This window comes from Mastigoproctus giganteus, chromosome 10, assembly GCF_048544385.1.
Source record: "Mastigoproctus giganteus isolate SK-2022 chromosome 10, ASM4854438v1, whole genome shotgun sequence".
NCBI classification, from domain to species: Eukaryota; Metazoa; Arthropoda; class Arachnida; order Uropygi; family Thelyphonidae; genus Mastigoproctus; species Mastigoproctus giganteus.
Genome location: NC_143584.1, coordinates 61,743,427 through 61,763,913, shown reverse-complemented (window position 1 = coordinate 61,763,913; position 20,487 = coordinate 61,743,427). Strand labels below are relative to the sequence as shown.

At 38.1% G+C, this 20,487-nt stretch overlaps 1 protein-coding gene across 4 annotated transcripts in view; it reads right to left on the bottom strand.

Annotated features, from left to right (window-relative positions):
• Positions 1–20,487, bottom strand: part of Sac1 (phosphatidylinositol-3-phosphatase SAC1) — a 677,000-nt gene that overhangs the window by 78,161 nt on the left and 578,352 nt on the right. For 3 of the 4 annotated variants that reach the window (XM_090383680.1, XM_090383679.1, XM_090383678.1), the window contains exons 17-18: positions 20,077–20,178; positions 8,700–8,760 (exon numbers count right to left, since the gene is read on the bottom strand). In XM_090383680.1, the coding sequence (XP_090239806.1) occupies positions 8,700–8,760; positions 20,077–20,178 (163 nt within the window). Of the gene's footprint in view, positions 1–8,699; positions 8,761–20,076; positions 20,179–20,487 lie in introns of those variants that run through there. The other variant, XR_016547569.1, reaches the window with a different exon arrangement.

The following is a 20,487-nucleotide window of genomic DNA, read 5'->3' as shown; positions in this document are numbered from 1 at the left end:
GTCAGCCAAATCATTTCCCTTAATCCCAATGTGGCTAGGAATCCAGCAGAAGCGGATATCATATTCACGTTCACGGAGGAAGTGAATCTTCTGCTGAATGCTAGACAGAACTGGATGAGAATTAAATCTCACGGTTATTAAAGCCTGTAACACACTAAGAGAATCAGAATATAAAATGAACCGTTGGTTTTGGCATTTACTGATGTGATCCAAAGCTAACTCAATAGCGTGCAGCTCTGCAGTAAATATACTGCATTCAGAGGGAATCTGCTCCGATGTAGTGGTGTCCCTAAAGACAGCAGCAGATCCCACATATGATTCTGACTTCGAACCGTCTGTGTAAACTGGCGCGAAGTCAGAATGTTCAGCTCGGTGTGCTGAATAAAGCTGCAGGTAGACCGATGATGGAGTGTCCGACTTTCCCCAATTTTTAAGGGACAAGTCACATATTGGAATACGAGCATGCCAGGGTGGAAGGGGTTGCTTCGGTGTTTGGGCAACCTTGTCTACCTTGATATCAAGTTCTATGAGTAGCTCTTGGAGACGAATTCCAAAAGGACGATTAGCAGTCTTACGGGTATTGTACAAATTTTCCCATCGTGGCTCAAAAACGGATAGCCACGTAGGATGGTCTGGCAGGGATTTCAGTTTAAAAGCGTAGTTTAGACACAACTGCTTACGTCGAAGCGATAACGGTGGTTCGTTTGCTTCGACGTATAAACTCTGGACAGGAGATGTTCTATATGCTCCAGTAGCGATACGAAGAGCCTGGTGATGGACAGGATCCAGCCATCGAAGGGCACTGTCTCTGGCTGAAGAATATACCTGGGACCCATAATCAAGTTTGGATCGCACAAGTGCACGGTAAAGCCGAAGAAGCGTGCATCGGTCCGCTCCCCAAGATGTAGAGGAGAGCGAGCGGAGAATATTAAGCCCGCGTGTGCACTTTGTGCGAAGTTGACGGATGTGGTGCAGAAAGGTCAACTTTTTATCAAATACGAGTCCCAAGAATTTTGTGTCCGCTGCTACTGGAATAGCATTTTGTCCGAGCATTAATTCAGGTTCAGGATGAAGATTACGCTTACGACAGAAATGTACGCAAACGGTCTTCTCCGGCGAGAACCTGAAGCCATTTGCAAGTGCCCAGGAGTTGAGGCGGTCAATGGCTTTCTGCAGTTGTCTTTCAATAACCCTCATGTTGCATGACTGACAAAAAATGCTAAAGTCATCAACATAGAGGGCACTGTTTACAGTTGGAGGAAGTTGTTCTGTGATGGAATTTATTTTGATGGCGAAAAGCGTGACACTTAATACTGATCCTTGTGGTACTCCCTCCTCTTGGCTAAAGGAGCGAGAGAGTGAGGATCCCACACGAACTTGGAAAGATCGATTGGCTAAAAAGTTTTGAATAAACACGGGGAGATGCCCTCTAAGGCCTAGGCTGTGCAGATCTTTTAAGATGCCAAATCTCCAAGTTGTGTCATACGCTTTCTCCATGTCAAAGAACACCGACACCAAGTGTTCACGTTTTAGGAAAGCATCCCGGATGGATGTTTCCAGTCTAATAAGATGGTCCAAAGTGGACCGGTTCCTTCGGAAGCCGCACTGGATGTTGGAGAGAAGGTCATTGGTTTCTAAATACCAGATTAAACGAGAATTCACCATTCTCTCCAGGATTTTGCACAAACAGCTAGTCAGAGCAATGGGACGATAATTTCTAGTGACTTTTGGATCCTTTCCTGGCTTAGCGAAGGCAAGAACGGTTGCCTTGCACCAGGGATCCGGAAACTGCCCTTCGGTAAAGATTCTGTTATACAGAAAGAGCAGATAATCCATAGATTTTGGTGAAAGATGTTTAATCATATCATAATGGATGCCATCTGGTCCAACAGCACTTGCTTTGGAAAGAGTGAGGGCTCTTTTCAGTTCATGAATAGTGAATTCCCTGTTGTAGGGACAGTCGCTCTTACAATTAAAATTAAGTGCCTGTTTTTCTATTTTTTGTTTCAGGACCAGGAACTCTGGGGAATAAGAAGATGTTGCACAGATTTTAGAGAATGTTTCCCCAAGAGAGTTGGCTATTGCAGTTGGATCTGCAATAGCGCATCCATTATAATCTAGGATTGAAGTAGGGTGGGATGTATGTTTTCCCTTCATTTTCCGGATTTTATCCCAGACTACCTTAGAGTTGGTAGACTGGGTAATAGATGATGTAAAACGGATCCACGATTCCCTTTGACTCTGACGGCGGATGTAGCGTGCTTTGGCTCGTGCACGTTTAAACACTATAAGGTTGTTCGTGGTGGGATATCGACGGAATATCCCCCACGCTTTGTTTTGAGCCTTTTTTGCTGCTGTGCATTGGGAATTCCACCAAGGTTTGGGAAATGGTGGAAACCGGGTAGATGTTTTTGGAACAGTATTCGCAGCTGCTTGGACGATAATTTCTGTGATGTACGTTACTGCATCATTGATCGGCTCCTGACTGACCGTACTGAGTTCAAAATTTGCCTGATGTTGGAAGGCAGTCCAGTCAGCCTGATCAATCTTCCACCGTGGTAACCTGAAGGGAAGACATGGTCTCCCGCTGTGTAACAAGGTTATCACAGGGAAGTGATCACTTCCAAATGGATTCTCCTCCACTTCCCAAGTGAGTGAAGGGAGTAGAGAAGGGGAGCAGATAGAGAGATCAATGGCAGAAAAGGTACGGGTAGGCATGTGGAAGAAGGTGTTTGTTCCAGTATTTAGAAAGGAAAGGTCATTGTCATTGAGCATACGCTCTATGACCCGTCCCCTTCCATTGATGTTTGCACTACCCCACAGGGTGTTATGTCCGTTAAAATCCCCGAGAAGTAAGAAAGGGGGAGGCAACTGCGATACAAGATCATCAAGGTCTTCCTGGGAGATGTCAGTCCCAGGTGGCAAATAAATAGAGCACACAGTTAATAAAAATCCCACTGTCAGGCGAATTGCAACAGCCTCAATGCTGGTTGTAATTAGCAAGGGCTGAACTGGGGTCTGATTACCCACAAGGATAGCCACTCCTCCATGAGCAGGACCATCCGCAATTCTATCCTTACGAAAGATTGTGATGTTATGCAATGTGGGATCATCATTTGCCTTTAGATAAGTCTCCTGCAAGCAAAAGCAAACTGGCTCGTGCTTTTGCAGGAGGGCCTTGATGTCATCAGTATTTCGCCGGAATCCACGACAATTCCATTGTAGGAATTTAGCCATTACTTTGGCTTGGTGGGTCCATCAGGCGGCTTCCGAGGTGCTGAGGGCTTACTTTTGTCAGTCTTGGATTTATCTTTTTTGGGGAAGAATGGACGCTGTCCCGTGTCCATTTCTTCCTCCGCAAAGAGTTCCAAGACAGATTCATCCTGTACCTCCTTGTTCTCTACATCCATTGTTTCTGTTCTTACTGCAGGCTCTTTACCACTTGGTTTTGGTAGTGGTGGAGCACTAGGAGGTACGGATATAGGAGTGGCAACTGACTGTGTTTTTTTGGTGGGCTTTTGAGAACTCAATAAATAGCGTGCAATCGGGGTGAATGACTCTTTTGGTGGAATAGTCATCTCAGTTTGTGTCCCGATAGTGCACTTAGCAGAAACCTTCTGGGCGTATGAAGGTTTCCCGCTATTTACTGGTTGGATACGTTTTCTGGCCTCTGGGTAGGAGATATTCAGCTCTGTCTTCAGTTTTTGTATTTCTTTTTCATCCTTCCACCGCTGGCATGCTCTGGAGTAGGCAGGATGATCTTGTTGACAATTTACACAGATCGGTTTAGAAGCTGAACATTCCTTGCTCTCGTGGTCTTTCGCACCACATCGAGCACAGGCAGGGTTACCACGACAAGATGTTTGTGAGTGGCCGTATTTTTGGCATCTAAAGCACCGCAGTGGGTTTGGGATATAAATCCTCACTGGGCAGTTTAGATAGCCTGCCTTGATGGAACTTGGAGGCCGTGGGGTGTTAAACGTTAGGATGAGAACTCGGGTAGGGACGAGGTTCCCATCCTTTCTCATTGATATCCTTTTAACAGCTGTCACTCCTTGGTCTTTTAATTCAGAGCAGATCTCTTCTTCAGAAACATGAAGAAGGTCCCACTCTGAAATGACGCCTCTTGAAGAGTTCAAAGTTTTGTGGGGGGTTACAATGATAGGTATTCCCCCTATTGATGTGGCGTTCAGGATTTTTTCCGCCTGTTTAATATTTGTAGCTTCGACCAAAAGGTCGCCAGAACGCAGTCGTTTAACAGATTTGGGTGAACCAGCCAACCCTTCTAATCCTTTCTGGATGAAGAAGGGTGACATCTTTCCAATGGACTGCTCTCCGGTGGAATGGAGAATGAGGAAAAGCGGTGTCACTGATGGTGGTGGTTTATCCTCAGTTCTGGCTCGTTTTGCAGAGGTGTTATCTGCGTCATCATCGCGATTAGGTAGGGGCCTTGTTGGGGCCCCAGAAGAAGGATTTAAATTACTCATGAGAGTAAAGAAAAAATGTCTGATGCCTAAGTACCTCACCCACCACGGAGCCCTACGAGGGGGCGCCCACTCGTGAACTAGCAGGTACTGCGTACACGAATGGGACGCCGAGTTCGCTTAGAACACCATACCCACGTTACCAATAAGTCTTTATCCCGTCCCAGGACCATAGGGAGGGAGACTTATTGGAACGCAGTTGACCCTAGCAGTATAATACCACCCGCCGATTGATCCCAGTCGAGCCGGTCCGGGACCACCCGTCTCGTCGAAGCAGGGGCCAAAGTGGTGTATTAAGGCTGGGCCCCTCAACCACCAGGATCCCCCTTTCCGCTTCCACGGGTCGCGGCGCACGGCTGCACACGCCGGATTCCAACGATGTAACCCTGGAACCAAGGTATGGGCGTTAGATCCCAGTGATGCTAGTCTGGAAGTCCAGCAGCGTCACTGGGAGGTCCCCTCACCACGTACAGGTGCCCACGTCGAGGGGCCAGCTGCTTTGAATGTCTTGGTTGAGATGTTTCAATTAAAACATCACCAGAATGAAGTCTCTTCATTCCCTGGAATGAAGAGACTTCATTCTGGTGATGTTTTAAAGGTATTCTCCATTCACATTGACTCCTTTCTGCGACCAGTCTAATCTTCTGAAAGCTTCCTCAAGGGCAGCAGTAAACAGCTTCGGAGATATTGTGTCTCCTTGTCGAACTCCTTTCTTGATTTTAAATTTCCTACTGTCTTTGTTTAGTCTAATAAAGGAGGTAGCACTCTCATATATTTTCTTCAAAATCCTATGTGGGGTATCTATGCCTTGTCTTTCCAGTGCCCGAAACATTGCCTTATGCCGCATGGAGTCAAATGCCATTTCATTATCCACAAATGCCAGGCATAATGGTGTTTTATATTCATTTGCTTTCTCCACTAGCTGTGATATTACATGAAGGTGATCCATAGTTGAGAATCCTGTCCTAAAGCCAGCTTGCTCTTTCGGTTGATTCTCATCAAGTATTCTTTCTAATCTGTTAGCAATGACCCTTGTGAACAACTTGTAGATGTGGGATAACAAGCTAATTGGTCTATAATTTCCAATTTCTGATTTATCTCCTTTCTTATGCAGCAAAACTATGATTGCATTATTCCACTGCTTAGGCATCACACCTTTTCTAATGCACTTTGTAAAGAGCCTTGCCAGTTTTTGTGTTATGTCTCTTCCTCCTAATTTTAACAACTCTACAGTAACTTCATCTTCCCCCGGGGCTTTCTGATTCTTCATTTTCTTCGATGCATGTTCTACCTCATCAGGAAGAATATCGGGTATGTCGTATGTGTTGCTAATTTGCAATCCATCTTCCCTACTGCTGGCATCATTCCTGCGCTCCTCGTATAATTCTCTATAGTAGTCTTGTGCTATTTGAATTATGCCTTCTCTGCTGTTTATATGTACACCATCGCTATATTCTTCACTTTCAGTATCATTTGTCTTTCTGTATTACTGCTCGTGGCTGCTGATTTAAATCCTTTGTTTTCCCTTAATGCTTGTTCTACCTTTCTTGTGTTAAATCTTCTTATGTCCTCTCTGAGTCTTTTTCTAATGGCTTTGCGTAACTCAGTATACTCAATTTTTTCCTTGTCAGTGTTTATCTTGCTCTTCATTTTTTGCCTTCGGTTCATCATAACAAGTGTTTCTTGACTAATTTTTTCTTCTTTGGATTTCTTTTTGCCTATAGGTTTCTTGGGTTTTATCACTTTCAAAAAGTTGTAATATTCCTCGTCGATATCTTGGTCCTGAGCAGTCTGCTGAAGCTCAAACTTGTTCTTAAGTTCTAGTACATACTGCTTTTTCTCCTTTTCTGTTATCTCAAAGACCTTTGTATTATTTACTCGAGTCAGTTTTTTCCTTTCCTTTCCTACATCTATATCAAGTGCACATCTTACCATTCTGTGATCACTTCCAACATTTACATTATTCAGGACGGTAACATCATTCACAATATATCTTCTGTTAGTGAGGATGAAGTCGATTTCATTAGTTGTTTATCCATTTGGACTCTTCCATGTCCACTTTCTGTTCACCCTTTTCTTGAAAAAAGTGTTCATTATTGACAATCCTTGAGATTCTGAAAATTCCACAAGTCTTTCACCTCCTTCATTTCTTTCACCAATTCCAAAATTTCCTATAGTTCCCCTTTCTGCACTATTTTGTCTTTTTCCAACTTTAGCATTGAAGTCCCCCATAATAATAGTGTAGTGGGTTTTCTGCTCATCTAGAAGACTCTCAATTTCGGTATACATTTCTTCAACTTCTTCATCGTCATGGCTCGATATTGGTGCATAAATCATTATAACCTTTAGCTCGTACCTCTTAGAAATCTTGATTATTAGTCTTGACACTCTTGGTGATGTACTTTTGAATTCCAAAATGTTGCTTTTTAAATCTGTATGGACCAGAAACCCAACTCCGCCTTCACTCCTTTCACTGTTTCCATTGGTGTATAGTAGATTTCCACTTGATAAACTTATAAGTGATTCTAAGTTGATATATAAGTAAAGTAAACTTATAATAAAAGTAAAGTAAACTGATTATAAGTAAACTTATAAGTTTTGTCAATAATATGCAGAAACTTACGAGGCCATGATTAGGCTGCATCTGGAGTATTGTGTACAGGTGTGGAGTCTTCCCTTTAGGAAGGATGTAGAACTGCTGGAACAAGTGCAGAGAAGGGCAACCAGATTGGTGATGGGAAAAAGGGTTCGCTTACCTAGAAAGGCTTCAGTTCTGCAAATTGCAGCAATTAGAAATTAGGCACCTGTGGAGTGATCTCATTGAGGTCTTTAAGGCATTGAATGGATTGAGTAAGCAAAACGTTGATGGTATTCTTCCTCTTGCTGAGAGTACATACACGAGGAAGGATGGTTTTAAGATAGATGTGTGGAAGTCTGCCTTCAGCCACAAAGTTGTTGATTGTTGGAATAGGCTTCCATCTGTTGTTGTGGAAGTGGATGGGTTGAAGAACTTGACAAATTCTTGGAGGGTAAAGATGAATGAAGTGTGTGTGTGCGTGCGTGCGTGTATGCACGTGTGTGTTTATTTTTTTATTTATTTTTGGCTGATGCTATATAAGCTCGCTTTTTTTGCATCATTTTCCATTACTACTAATACTACTAATTTGTTTAATGATTGTACACCCACTGAATGCATAATGAGAAAAAAATGGCATTTCTTACAAAGATAAGTCTTTTTTAATTATTTTAGCCAATGAAGACTCAGGTCCTTTTCATTTATGCTTCCTTGATTAAGAGTATGTTGGCTCTTTGGGTGGGTAACTTGTGAAAAGCATGTCATGCTCCTTTTAGCCGTGGATATTGTCTTTATGCCCATGTTTCCAGCCCTGCCACAGAGGCAGGAATGCTGCCACCTGTGACCAAGCAGCTGTTGAGGTTAGTTTATTAGTAAAGAAGTTTAATGAATATAATGAGAAAAGAAAAGTGGATTTCCTTCCTGGATGCTCAGACTTGTTTAAGTATAGAACCACCTGCAATAAATCAAAGAGAGAAAAGCACTAGAAATAAAACAGGACTGAATCACTTCAAAAGAGCATTCTATATATCACAGTATAAAAATGCTTCTGGACTCCATTCAAAAGGAGAGCATTAGGTTAATTGATCCATCTCTTACCAATTCTCTTCACTCTCTCTCTCTCTCTCTCTCTCTCTCTCTCTCTCTCTCTCTCTCTCTCTCTCTCATGAACATTCTGTTTCAATTGCTTGCCTTTTCTATAGACACTTCCATGTGCACTGTTCTTTTGAATTAACTTCTGTAATCCCCCATCTTCCAAACCAGTTCATGTGCTACAACAAGTCAACATTCATTTACTGTCTGACTTCAAACTTATCAAACCAACTTTTCTTCTTTCTCATTTATTCCTTCAACCTCTGTATTCCAGAATAACCATTCACCCTACATATAATTCCTGAAAATTACAATCTACAGAAATTCAAATCTAATGTACAAGTATCTTCTTTCATCTTCTCAACTTCTCAACTTATGCATGGTACTAAGTACTATAGATTTTAATACCTTTTCTGTTTGGGGTTTTCAGGGGGAAAAAAAAAAAAAATCTTACAAAATGCAACAAACAGTTTTTATTTTTGAAATGACTTGATAATTACTTTCTTTTAGTAGGTGCATAATGATAAACTAAGATTTCAGTCACTTACCTGCAGGAATAAGCAATGAAAGAAAACACATTGCTATAGCCAAAAGAAGAACAACTGGTAGCTGAAATAAGAAAATTACAGAAATTAACATAAACATTTTAAGCATGTTAATTTTGTAAAAAACAATGTTATTTATCAGTGCTTTTGTTTGTTACTAATATCAAGGATAATAAAAAAAAAATATATATTTTTTTTGTTAGTTAGTTATTGGCACAACAGCTTCTGTGGCCATAATGCACCTTCCAAGGTTTTTGCAGTACTCTGATCCAAGCCCGAGGCAGGATTCGAACCCATGACCTTTGGGTTGCCAGGCAGGCACTTTACCCACCCGGCTAGCCCGGTCGGCAAAAAAAAAAACAAAAAAAAAAACACATTTCATTCAAAGCCCAGTGTCATGTCACTATGACAGCATAAATCAGTTGTTCTGAACTACCAACCTCCCATCAACCATTTTCTTCCATGATACCCAATTTCATGTTAAATCAGTGTTATTGTTATTAAGTTTAATGTCACAAGGGTTACTAAGAGGCCAAATCGTGTCAGGTCATAGTTTATTTCTTGTATCTTTTAACAATTAAATTATATACATATGTTATAGGCCAGTATGATTTAAGTATGTTACGAGTTCTATGTTTGCATGTTTTCCTCTCTGCGGTTCCTGCGCAGACTAGACTGCCAGTGTCAGAATACAGGCTTTATCTGATAAAGATAAAATTGTTAAAGATAAAAATGTTTGTGACTTGCTCATGCCAAGATTGTTGCCAATTTAGCAAGTATTAGCTGCCTGTAGTCTGTATAGGGGACTAGCAGGCAATAAGTGTTGTGGGGTTCTGGTGATATGGCCGCATCATCTGCCAATTCATTTCCCCGGATCCCAATGTGGCTTGGAATCCAGCAGAAATGAATGCCGAATGAATGCTCAGACAGAGAATGTAGAGTCTGCTGAATCCAAGTCACAAATGGATGAGGATTATACCTAATCCCCAATAAAGCCTGCAGTGTACTTACTTAGAGAGTTAATGTACACCATACACCTTTGATACTTATGGGTTTTAATGTGGTCAAAGGCTAACTCTATAGCATATAACTCAGCTGTATATACAGACACTCCTCGACTTATGTACTTAATTGTTTTTTTTTTTTTTTTTTCATGTATGTAAGTCCAACTTCAGTCTTGTAGATACAAAATACATGCACGGTACAGTACAATGCACCAAGATTATAACCCCCAACGAACTTCATCATGTACAGCATTTTACGATTTGTAACCGAATTAAATGATGATGAAGGTACATCAAGCTCAATGTCAGTTTTTGCAGATGATACAAAGAATGGCATGGTTGTTAATAACAGTAATGACAATATGCTGCTGCAACAGGATCTGGAAAAGTTGGGTACATGGGCTAAGAAGTGGTAACTGAAGTTTAACATTGACAAATGCAAAGTACTGCATATGGGCCAGTAGCCCCCGAGAAATGTACCAACTATGTGGTGTTACACTCAGGGTAGTGGAGAATGAAAGAGACCTGGGAGTAATTGTGCAGTCAGATATTAAGTTTTCCAAGCAGTGCAGATAGGCTGCCAGAGTAGGTCATGGGGTCTTGTAAATGATAGACATCAATTTTGCGAGCACAATTATCCCCTTGTATAAGGCAATGGTCAGGCAACACACCTTGAGTACTGCGTACAGGTCTGGAAGCCTCATTTTAGGAAAGATGGTACAGATGATAGAACAAGTACAGAGAATGGCAACAAGACCGGTGAAGGGAACAGAGAGGTGTTCTTATGAAGAAAGGCTCAAGTTCTGTAAATTGCAGCTTCTGGAGACTAGACACCTGCAAGGCGATCTGATTGAGGTGTATAAGGCCTTGAATGGATTGAGCAGGCTAAACGCTGATGGGATTCTTCCTTTTTCTCAGATTACAAACCTGAGGAGACATAGATTCAAACTGGGGAAAGACAGTTGTAGAGTAGATGTGCAGAAGTTTGTCTTTAGCCAGGGGGGTAGTTGATTGCTGGAACAAACTTCCATCTGCTGGTGTGGAAGTTGATAGCTTAAAGAAATTCAAGGCAGAACTAGACAAACATTTGGAATGAATGAATCAGTGAAATGGGAAGAGTTTTTTTTTTTTTTTTTTTGCTAATGCTGTATAAACTTTCTTTCTTGCATCATGTGCTTCTACTAATCTATACTTCTCCTCTGAATTTTTAACTGTTGTTAGTAGGTGGTTCATGGCATCCTCTGTAGAGCGGTGCCCTGCCTAAAACCATACTGATTGTTGGAACGTAAACCTGGTTCTGTGTAGTATTATGCTAATCTGCTATACATTAGCCTTTCATATATTTTCCCTGGTACAGGGAGTAGAGCTATTGGTCTACATGATTTGGGATCAGTTGGGTGTTTCAGGGCACTTTATCCAATAGGCAAAAAAAGACATCTGCCTAGTCCCCTGATCAGAGGCTGCCCCAAAATCACTGTTCAAAAAACTCATTGCTGTTTTTTACTATTATTTTTAAGTGATTTTTATCAGAAACTGACTTTCTACCTGCCAAGGTCAATGGTGTAGACGGACACTGAGCAGGCTTTCCAGGTGATCGCCTGCCTGGTGACAAAACGGCCAGAAACAACTAAACAACACACACACACACACACACACACTGCACAAACATAACGTTACATACATTTCTGGCCATTTACAGTGCTTTCTGTGATAATCACAGTGTACAAAGGTGGAGATGAATTGACGTTCAGGTGCCATCCTACATAAGGTACTATACATGTCTACATGCCAAGGTCAATGAACTTCTACTTGAAGATTAATTTGAAAATTTACGTTTTTTACAAAAATGGTTGTACCAATTTTGATGAAATTTTATATTTAGTTCTTCCCTAAATAGTTGAGTTAATTGAAAAATTAAAGACTGCCTTGCATGGAACCGGCTCTGCTGGCACCCTTATGCATATTTTCTTATGTGATATAATTTGTTTTATTGTCACAATAAAATGAAATTGAAAATGTTCTTTATTAGTTTTTTCTTTATATGGGGCCCCCCAATTCCATTTTACCTTTGGCCCCATGAAGGTATAACGTGTTTCTCAAGGTTTTTGAGAATTACTCTTAACACAGTTTTTTTCCATATTTTTGGGAATATACCCTCTGTCATGCAGTTATTATACAGGGCTATTAATTTATCTGGTGCAATTTCCGGTAATTTTTTGATAATCTCAACCTTTACTAGGTGGTAGATGACTCTCATCACCTGGTGCAATTCCACCAATTTGCTTATTGGAGGCTTGAAGTGGTGGAACCCATGTTTAGTTTTCAGAGCAAAGTTCCGGGCAACCCTCCCCAATCTCTTCCATCAGGCAGTATGATTGATGCCCTTTAAGGTTATGATGAACACCAAACTTCCTTACATTTCAAGGGCACAGCTCTAAAATGTTGTTCACGGGCCGGCTGCTAGTTAGTACACCAGAACAAATCTATAGCTTCTAATCAGTTAGTGTATATAAGCTTGACGCCTCTACTCTGCCATATAGTGACTGGAGGGAGTCCGAGTAGTGTGTATGCGAAGGGCATTGTCGAGGCCACGTTATGTTAAAGATTTGGGTAAATTCAAAAATTTCATTACTTCATACAGCATGTCCCTTCCCCCACTTTTTCTTACTACTGAATACACAATGAACTGTCAAACTAATAGAGCAAACATATCTGTGAAAAGATCTAAACCTCCTAAACACTTCCCAGTTCATTTCACAAATATACGTGGTCTCAGTTATAATCTCAATTATGTCCATTTCCACTTGCAGTCTGCCAAACCCCATGTACTTTTTTTACAGAATCTCACCTATCGGTTGATTCAATCACTGCTCATTTCAGTTGCTCAAATTATTTGCTGTATGATTCTTTTCACCTCAAAGGTGGTACTTGTGCATATGTCCATTCTGATATTCCCTGTCAGAGACTTTGTAATTTGGAATCTCCTCTTTTCGATCTTCTTTGGCTTAAAATCTCTCTACTTCGTTCTGTCAAATTCACATCTGTTGTCTCTACCATTCATTCTCCCAACACCACTAATCATTTAGAACTCTTTGACTTCCTCTCTTTGCAACTTGATTTTCTCCAGTTCAACTTTCCTAACAGTGAAGTAACTTTCCTTGGTGATTTTAATCTTCACAACTGCAGCTGGCTTCCGTTTTCTAGTCAAACAGATCCTGCTAGTCATGATGCTGAGGCTTTTGCAATTACTAATGACCTTGCACAGATTGTTCCAAGGCCACATCAACCCTGTGTTCGAGTGTGAGAAGAACACAGGCGGCCAAAATGATGTAGAATCTAAGCATAATTGAATAAAGAAAATACAAATAAAGAAATTCTTGTCACAATAAACTTTTTAAAAATGATTAGATAGGGAACCTGTAACTTTTTTTTTTTGATTCTTCATTCATATATTAATAGTTGTTGAGAGCCCATTATACAGTATTACCTCGTTTAACGATAGAGATGCATTCGCTGAGACAATTGGATCAAATTTAGGGGAATTACTCGTTCGTACCTAGTCGCCACCAACTAAAAACATTTGTCAGTTACGTTATAGCGAGTCTCATTTACAGAAGTAATGAACTGAAATTTAACATTTAATAGTTTTATTTTAAAGTGCAGTGTATTACATAAGAATATTAAAAAATAAATGTAATAGATATTATCAGCATTAAGTTTATTTTAAATTATCTATTTAATTTGATGGGAGAAGGGTTAAGTGTATTTATTTCAAACAAATTTAATGAATTAGGCCGTGATATTATAGATATCGTATATGATATACACGGGCAAGGTTATGCCAATGGAACTAACAATGAGGGGCAAACATAATGGTTTGCAAAGAAAAATTTTAAATATCAACCCCCATGCTTTTTCTGTACCCTGCACTGCGCATATTCTCAACTTGGTGGTTAATGATGCTGCCAAAATTAATTTTGAAACAGTAGATTTTTTTAACTCAGTTCAAGAATTGTTTATATTTTTTTCTTCGTCTACACAATGTTGGGGCATTTTGAAAAAACATTTTTCGAAATTACTTTTAAAACCAGTAAGTGATACAAGATGGGGAAGTCGTATAGATGCAATAAGGCCATTAAGACAAGAAATTGGTGAAATTTATGATGTCCTTTTAGAAATAATGGAAGATAAGAATAAAGATAGGAATAAATGTTTAGCTTCGAAATTAAAATCATTTAAATTTATATGTTCAATAGAAATTTAGTACAAAATATTAAATAACGTGTGGCAGGATATTAGAGCTGGAAAAGGAATTAGAAAATGTGAATTGGAATATCATCGGTTTGGCTGAAACAAGAAGAAGAAATGAATCATAAGTTTATCAAGTGGAAATCTGCTGTACACCATGAAAACAGTGAAAGGAGTGAAGGTGGAGTTGGGTTTCTGGTCCATAAAGATTTTAAAAACAACATTTTGGAATTCAAAAGTACATCACCAAGGGTGTCAAGACTAATACTCAAGATTTCTAAGAGGTACAAGCTAAAGATTATAATGATTTATGCACCAACATCGAGCCATGATGATGAAGAGGTTGAAGAAATGTATACCGAAATTGAGAGTCTTCTAGATGAGCAGAAAACCCACTACACTATTATTATGGGGGACTTCAATGCTAAGGTTGGAAAAAGACAAAACAGCACAGAAAGGGGAACTATAGGAAATTTTGTAATTGGTGAAAGAAATGAAAGACTTGTGGAATTTGCAGAATCTCAAGGACTGTCAGTAATGAACACTTTTTTCAAGAAAAGGATGAACAGAAAGTGGACATGGAAGAGTCCAAATGGATTAACAACTAATGAAATCGACTTCATCCTCACTAACAGAACATATATTGTGAATGATGTTACCGTCCTGAATAATGTAAATGTTGGAAGTGATCACAGAATGGTAAGATGTACACTTGATATAGCTGTAGGAAAGGAAAGGAAAAAACTGACTCGAGTAAATAATACAAAGGTCTTTGAGATAACAGAAGAGGAGAAAAAGCAGTATGTACTGGAACTTAAGAACAAGTTTGAGCTTCTACAGACTGCTGAGGACCAAGATATCGACGAGGAATATTACAACTTTCTGAAAGTGATAAAACCCAAGAAACCTATAGGCAAAAAGAAATCCAAAGAAGAAAAAATTAGTCAAGAAACACTTGTCATAATGAATCGAAGACGACAAATGAAAAGCAAGAAAAACACTGACAGGGAGAAAATTGAATATATTGAGTTATGCAAAGGCATTAGAAAGAGACTCAGAGAGGACATAAGAAGATTTAACACAAGAAAAGTAGAACAAGCATTAAGGGAAAACAAAGGATTTAAATAAGCAGCCATGAGCAGTAATACCGAAAGACAAATGATACTGAAAGTGAAGAATAGCGATGGTGTACTTATAAACAGCAGAGAAGGCATAATTCAAATAGTAGAAGACTACTATAGAGAATTATACAAGGAGCACGGGAATGATGCCAGCAGTGGAGAAGATGGATTGCAAATTAGCAACACATACGACATACCCGATATTCTTCCTGATGAGGTAGAACATGCATTGAAGAAAATGAAGAATCAGAAAGCCCCGGGGGAAGATGAAGTTACTGTAGAGTTGTTAAAATTGGGAGGAAGAGACATAACACAAAAACTGGCAAGGCTCTTCACAAAGTGCATTAGAAAAGGTGTGACGCCTAAGCAGTGGAATAATGCAATCATAGTTTTGCTGCATAAGAAAGGAGATAAATCAGAAATTGGAAATTATAGACCAATTAGCTTGTTATCCCACATCTACAAGTTGTTCACAAGGGTCATTACTAACAGATTAGAAAGAATACTTGATGAGAATCAACCGAAAGAGCAAGCTGGCTTTAGGACAGGATTCTCAACTATGGATCACCTTCATGTAATATCACAGCTAATGGAGAAAGCAAATGAATATAAAACACCATTATGCCTGGCATTTGTGAATTATGAAATGGCATTTGACTCCATACAGCATAAGGCAATGTTTCGGGCACTGGAAAGACAAGGCATAGATACCCCATATATTATGATTTCGAAGAAAATATATGAGAGTGCTACCTCCTTTATTAGACTAGACAAAGACAGTAGGAAATTTAAAATCGAGAAAGGAGTTTGACCTGGAGACACAATATCTCCGAAGCTGGTTACTGCTGCCCTTGAGGAAGCTTTCAGAAGATTAGACTGGTCGCAGAAAGGAGTCAATGTGAACGGAGAGTACCTAAACCATTTACGATTTGCAGATGACATTATGGTCATAAGCCATGATCCCAAAGAATTACAGGAAAATTTTAATCAGTTATGCATGGTTAGTAAGGATTTTGGACTAAAGATGAATATGCCTAAAAAAAAAATTAATGATGAACAAGTATGCCACAGAAAGGGAAATAATGATTGAAGGAGCAGTGATTGAAAAGGTGGAGTCATATACTTATCTGGGACAAGATATTAGCTGTAATAATGATAAATGGCCGGAAGTCAAGAGAAGAATAAATTTTGGATGGATAGCATTCAGGAAATATAGTCACATACTGAAGAGCAATATCCCAGTTTGTCTGATACGTAAAATAATGAACCAAGGTATACTCCCCACCATGACTTATGTAAGTGAAACTTGGGCACTCACCAAAAGAATGGAAGAGAAGCTGAGAACTACACAGCGAAGAATGGAACGAATTATATTGGGAATCAGACTGTTAGATAAGAAGAGAAACACATGGATTAGGCAGCAAACTCAAGTAAAGGACATTCTTATCAAATCTAAAGAACTAAAATGGTCTTGGGCAGGACACATAGCTCGAAGACATGATGACAGATGGACTAAGAAAATAACAGAATGGTATCCAAGAGGAGCTAGAAGAAAACCTGGAAGACAAAGGCGGAGATGGATAGATGAAATTCATGAGTTTGTGGGTAGTAAATGGATGGCCAGTGCTCAAAACAGAAGGAACTGGAAAGTTGCTGGAGAGGCCTTCATCCTGCAGTGGATTGAAAATGGCTAATGATGATGATGATTAAATAATGTGAATGCAGTAAGTAAAACAATGCAAAATCCAAAATTGAACATAAATTCTTGGCTTGATCAATTAAATAATTTATCTAATTACTTACAAAGTAAACGATCTGATAGTGGATTTTTAGAGTTTTAAATGAATCAACACAGTTAGCTGAAATATTGGAAACCGAAACTAAATTTCCTGATGTCTCTCTTATATGTCAATGTAAAAAGAAAATTCAGTTTGAATCATTTGATTATGAAAATCCAGAAGAAGGCATAAATGATGCACAGTTAAATTTTAAAATTAAGTTTTAATTTTCAATACTAGGCACAACAATAAATTCTCTTAAAGACAGTTCGATTTATTAAGAATACATAGTGATGATTTAAATTTTTTATATGACATACATAATTAAATGACATATGACATACATACATAAAAAAGCATGTAACTGATCAAAAAATTCTAGAATGTTGTAAAGATTTGCAAAATAAATTAACAGACGATATCAAGAACAAAAAGGATATCGACGCCATTGACATAACCGACAAATTAAAAGTACTTAAAAATATTTTAAAACCAGATTTGAGAGTAACAGAAGAATTAGAGTATATTTTTGAAAACAATTTATGCACCACTTTTCCAAACGCAGTGGCTGCTCTAAGAATACTTCTTACATTGCCAGTGAGTGTAGCTACCGGGGAAAGATCATTTTCCAAATTAAAAATAATTAAAAATTATCTTTGTAGTACAATGTCCCAAGACAGATTGGATAATTTAGCACTAGTCTCAACAGAACACGATTTAGCTGAAAGTTTAGATATGCATGACGTGATAAAAAAAACTTTCAGAACTGAAAGCCCGAAAATTTAAATTTATTTAATATCTATTCATTGAATTTCAATTTATTTTTTATGTTAAATATGTAATAACACATGAATTAAACTTTATATATGTAATTATGTTTAGTTATAAATAAAAGTTATTATTATTATTATATATTTATATATTTTTATAACAATTATTATTAATATCTGTTTTCATGATTTTTTTTCAAAACTAAGTGATATTATTTAAAACATACATATCAAATTTCGATAAAATTTATTCCACAAAGCTGTCTTAATTTTATATTACCTTTTTATGTTCAAACATGTGTAGCATGAATAAAGCGTGATAAGGAAATAAAATAAAAATGTAAATATTATTTATAAATTATAATATTGATAAAATATTATTTATAAATTATAATATTGATAAAATATTATTTATAAATTATAATATTGATAAAATATTATTTAAAAAATGTTATTTATTTTGGGGAATAATTACAATGTTCCAGGGTGGCATATTTTTCCTTTGAACGTGGGCAGCCAATATATATGACACGGCCTTGGATTGTTCATTTACCTTCCAGAATACTGGACAATCCTAACCATACAGCCCTTGATCTTTTTCTCACAAACAACCATTCTAAGAAGACATGCAAAGTGAGTGGTCCATTAGGCATCTCAGACCACAATTTGGTGATTGTCTCTTCTCCAATGGAGCCTTTATCTCATGGTTATTCCCAACTTCATGTTGTTTGGCATTACAAGAATGGGATAACCTTCAAGATTTCTTTTCTTCTTTCCATTGGTTGTATTACTGTTTCAAAACTCCTGATGTCAAAGTTTGCTCACATCGTGTCAGTGAAATTATTATTGTAGGAATGGAATCCTTTATTCCACACTCTTCCTTAAAATCTTGTCCTTCACCTAAACATTGGTTTTCCAATAAATGTGTTAAGGCTGTTCAAGAAAAGAATGTTGCATATCGTAATTGGCTTGTTTCCAATTCTTCAGTTTCATTTTCTGCCTACACCAGAGCTTGCAGCAATTGTAATGTAGTTATTAATCAGTTCAAATTAGATTTTGAACAGGTTAAAAGTAGACAACTTGCTTTTTGTCCTAATGGTAACCGAACATTCTGGTCTCTTGCCAAAGTTATTGGCCACAACTTTTGCAGATCTCTGCTGCCACCTCTATCAAAACCAGATGGTTCTATTGTTACTTCAGCCAAGGATATAGCTGCCTGCTAGAATCCTATTTTTCTTCTGACTCGTGTATTCTGACACCTCCCACCATTCCCACAGCACACTCCATTCAATGCCTCCTGTGGTCTTCAGTAAAAAGGATGTCAGAAGGATTTTGACCAATCTTGATGTTAAGAGAGCTCGGGTCCTGATGGTATTTCTCCAGTTATTTTCAAAACCTGTGCTCCTGAACTTACTCCTGTTTTTTCCACCTTTTTCACTTTTTTATTTTAAAAAAGGGTGACAAATCCCTCGCACCCAATTATCGTCCTATTGCAATCACCTCTACTCTTTCTAAAGTAATGGAGAAATTAATTAACCGCCAACTCTTAAATTACCTAGAAACCTTCTGTCTGATCAATGATCACCAGTATGGATTCCGTCAGTGTTGATCCACTGGTGATATTCTGGCTTATGTTAATCATTTGTGGACAAATTCAATAGAAAAGTTCAGTGAAACACAAGCAGTTGCTCTTGACATCTCAAAGGCTTTCGATCATGTTTGGCATAAAGGTCTTCTAAACAAGCCTCCATTTTATGGTCTGCCAACTGTTTTTTGTAATTGGATATCCAGTTTTCTCTCTGAGTGTTCACTGAGGGTGATGGTAGATGGCTCTCTATCTTCTAATTCTGCACTAATTCTGGTGTCCCCCAAGGTTCAGTTCTTTACCCCTCTCCTGTCCTCTTGTATATTAATGACCTCCTTCCATTGACCAGAAATTCTATCCATAGTTTTGCTGATTGTAGCACATTGCATTCCACTTTCCGGTTTGAGAAACCTCCCCCTGCTCAACCAGCTTAAACTTCTCGAATATCCACTAAGATATCTAAGATAATTAATTCGCGTTAATTTTATTTTCATTTATTTGCTGGAGAGTGTCACTAGGTGTATCATATTGAGGTAAATTTCTCTTATTCTTCTACAAAAATTGAAATACGATGTAGAACGTATTGAGCATCATAGTTCTGTCTTATGTGATACAGTTACGTTATAAAATCACATTTGTATTATTATGTAAATTTACAGCTTAGAGACCTAATAAAATTATACTTTTATGTAACCACACAGAAGAATAATTATAAACTTATTAGAAATTAAACTTTTTATAAATTTATTATAACTATCTAAAAAATATTTTTAATATGAAACTTTTTCTTTTATCAAAGATAGCTGCAAGGAATGAATACTATATATGAATTCAAAGGATGAATTTTATTATACCAGCAACTAATGGCACTTACAGTTAAGAATTTTAATCCTTTTTTTTCTGAAAGTGGGCATCCTTTAGTAACTCCTTCACTTTCATCTACATGATAATTCCCAAGAAATAGATCTATTGAATCCTATTGAGCAAAAAGAAATTACTATACAGTAACTATGTAATGCTGGATAAACACAACATAAATCAGTAGTAATTAAACATTATGCAAGAAATATATAACTTAAATACATATTACAATTAATGACAATGGCAGAAATTAGAAAATTAAAAAAAAGAAGTCATAAAATATATATGCTTTATATAGTTCTCCACTTCAGTTTTCTTCAATGTTTCTAAATTGTGTCTAGTTTTTATTGTATAAGCAAATACAATAAAAACTCAATTTACATTATGCTTTATATATACAGAGGCAGACAAAAAAACTGCATCA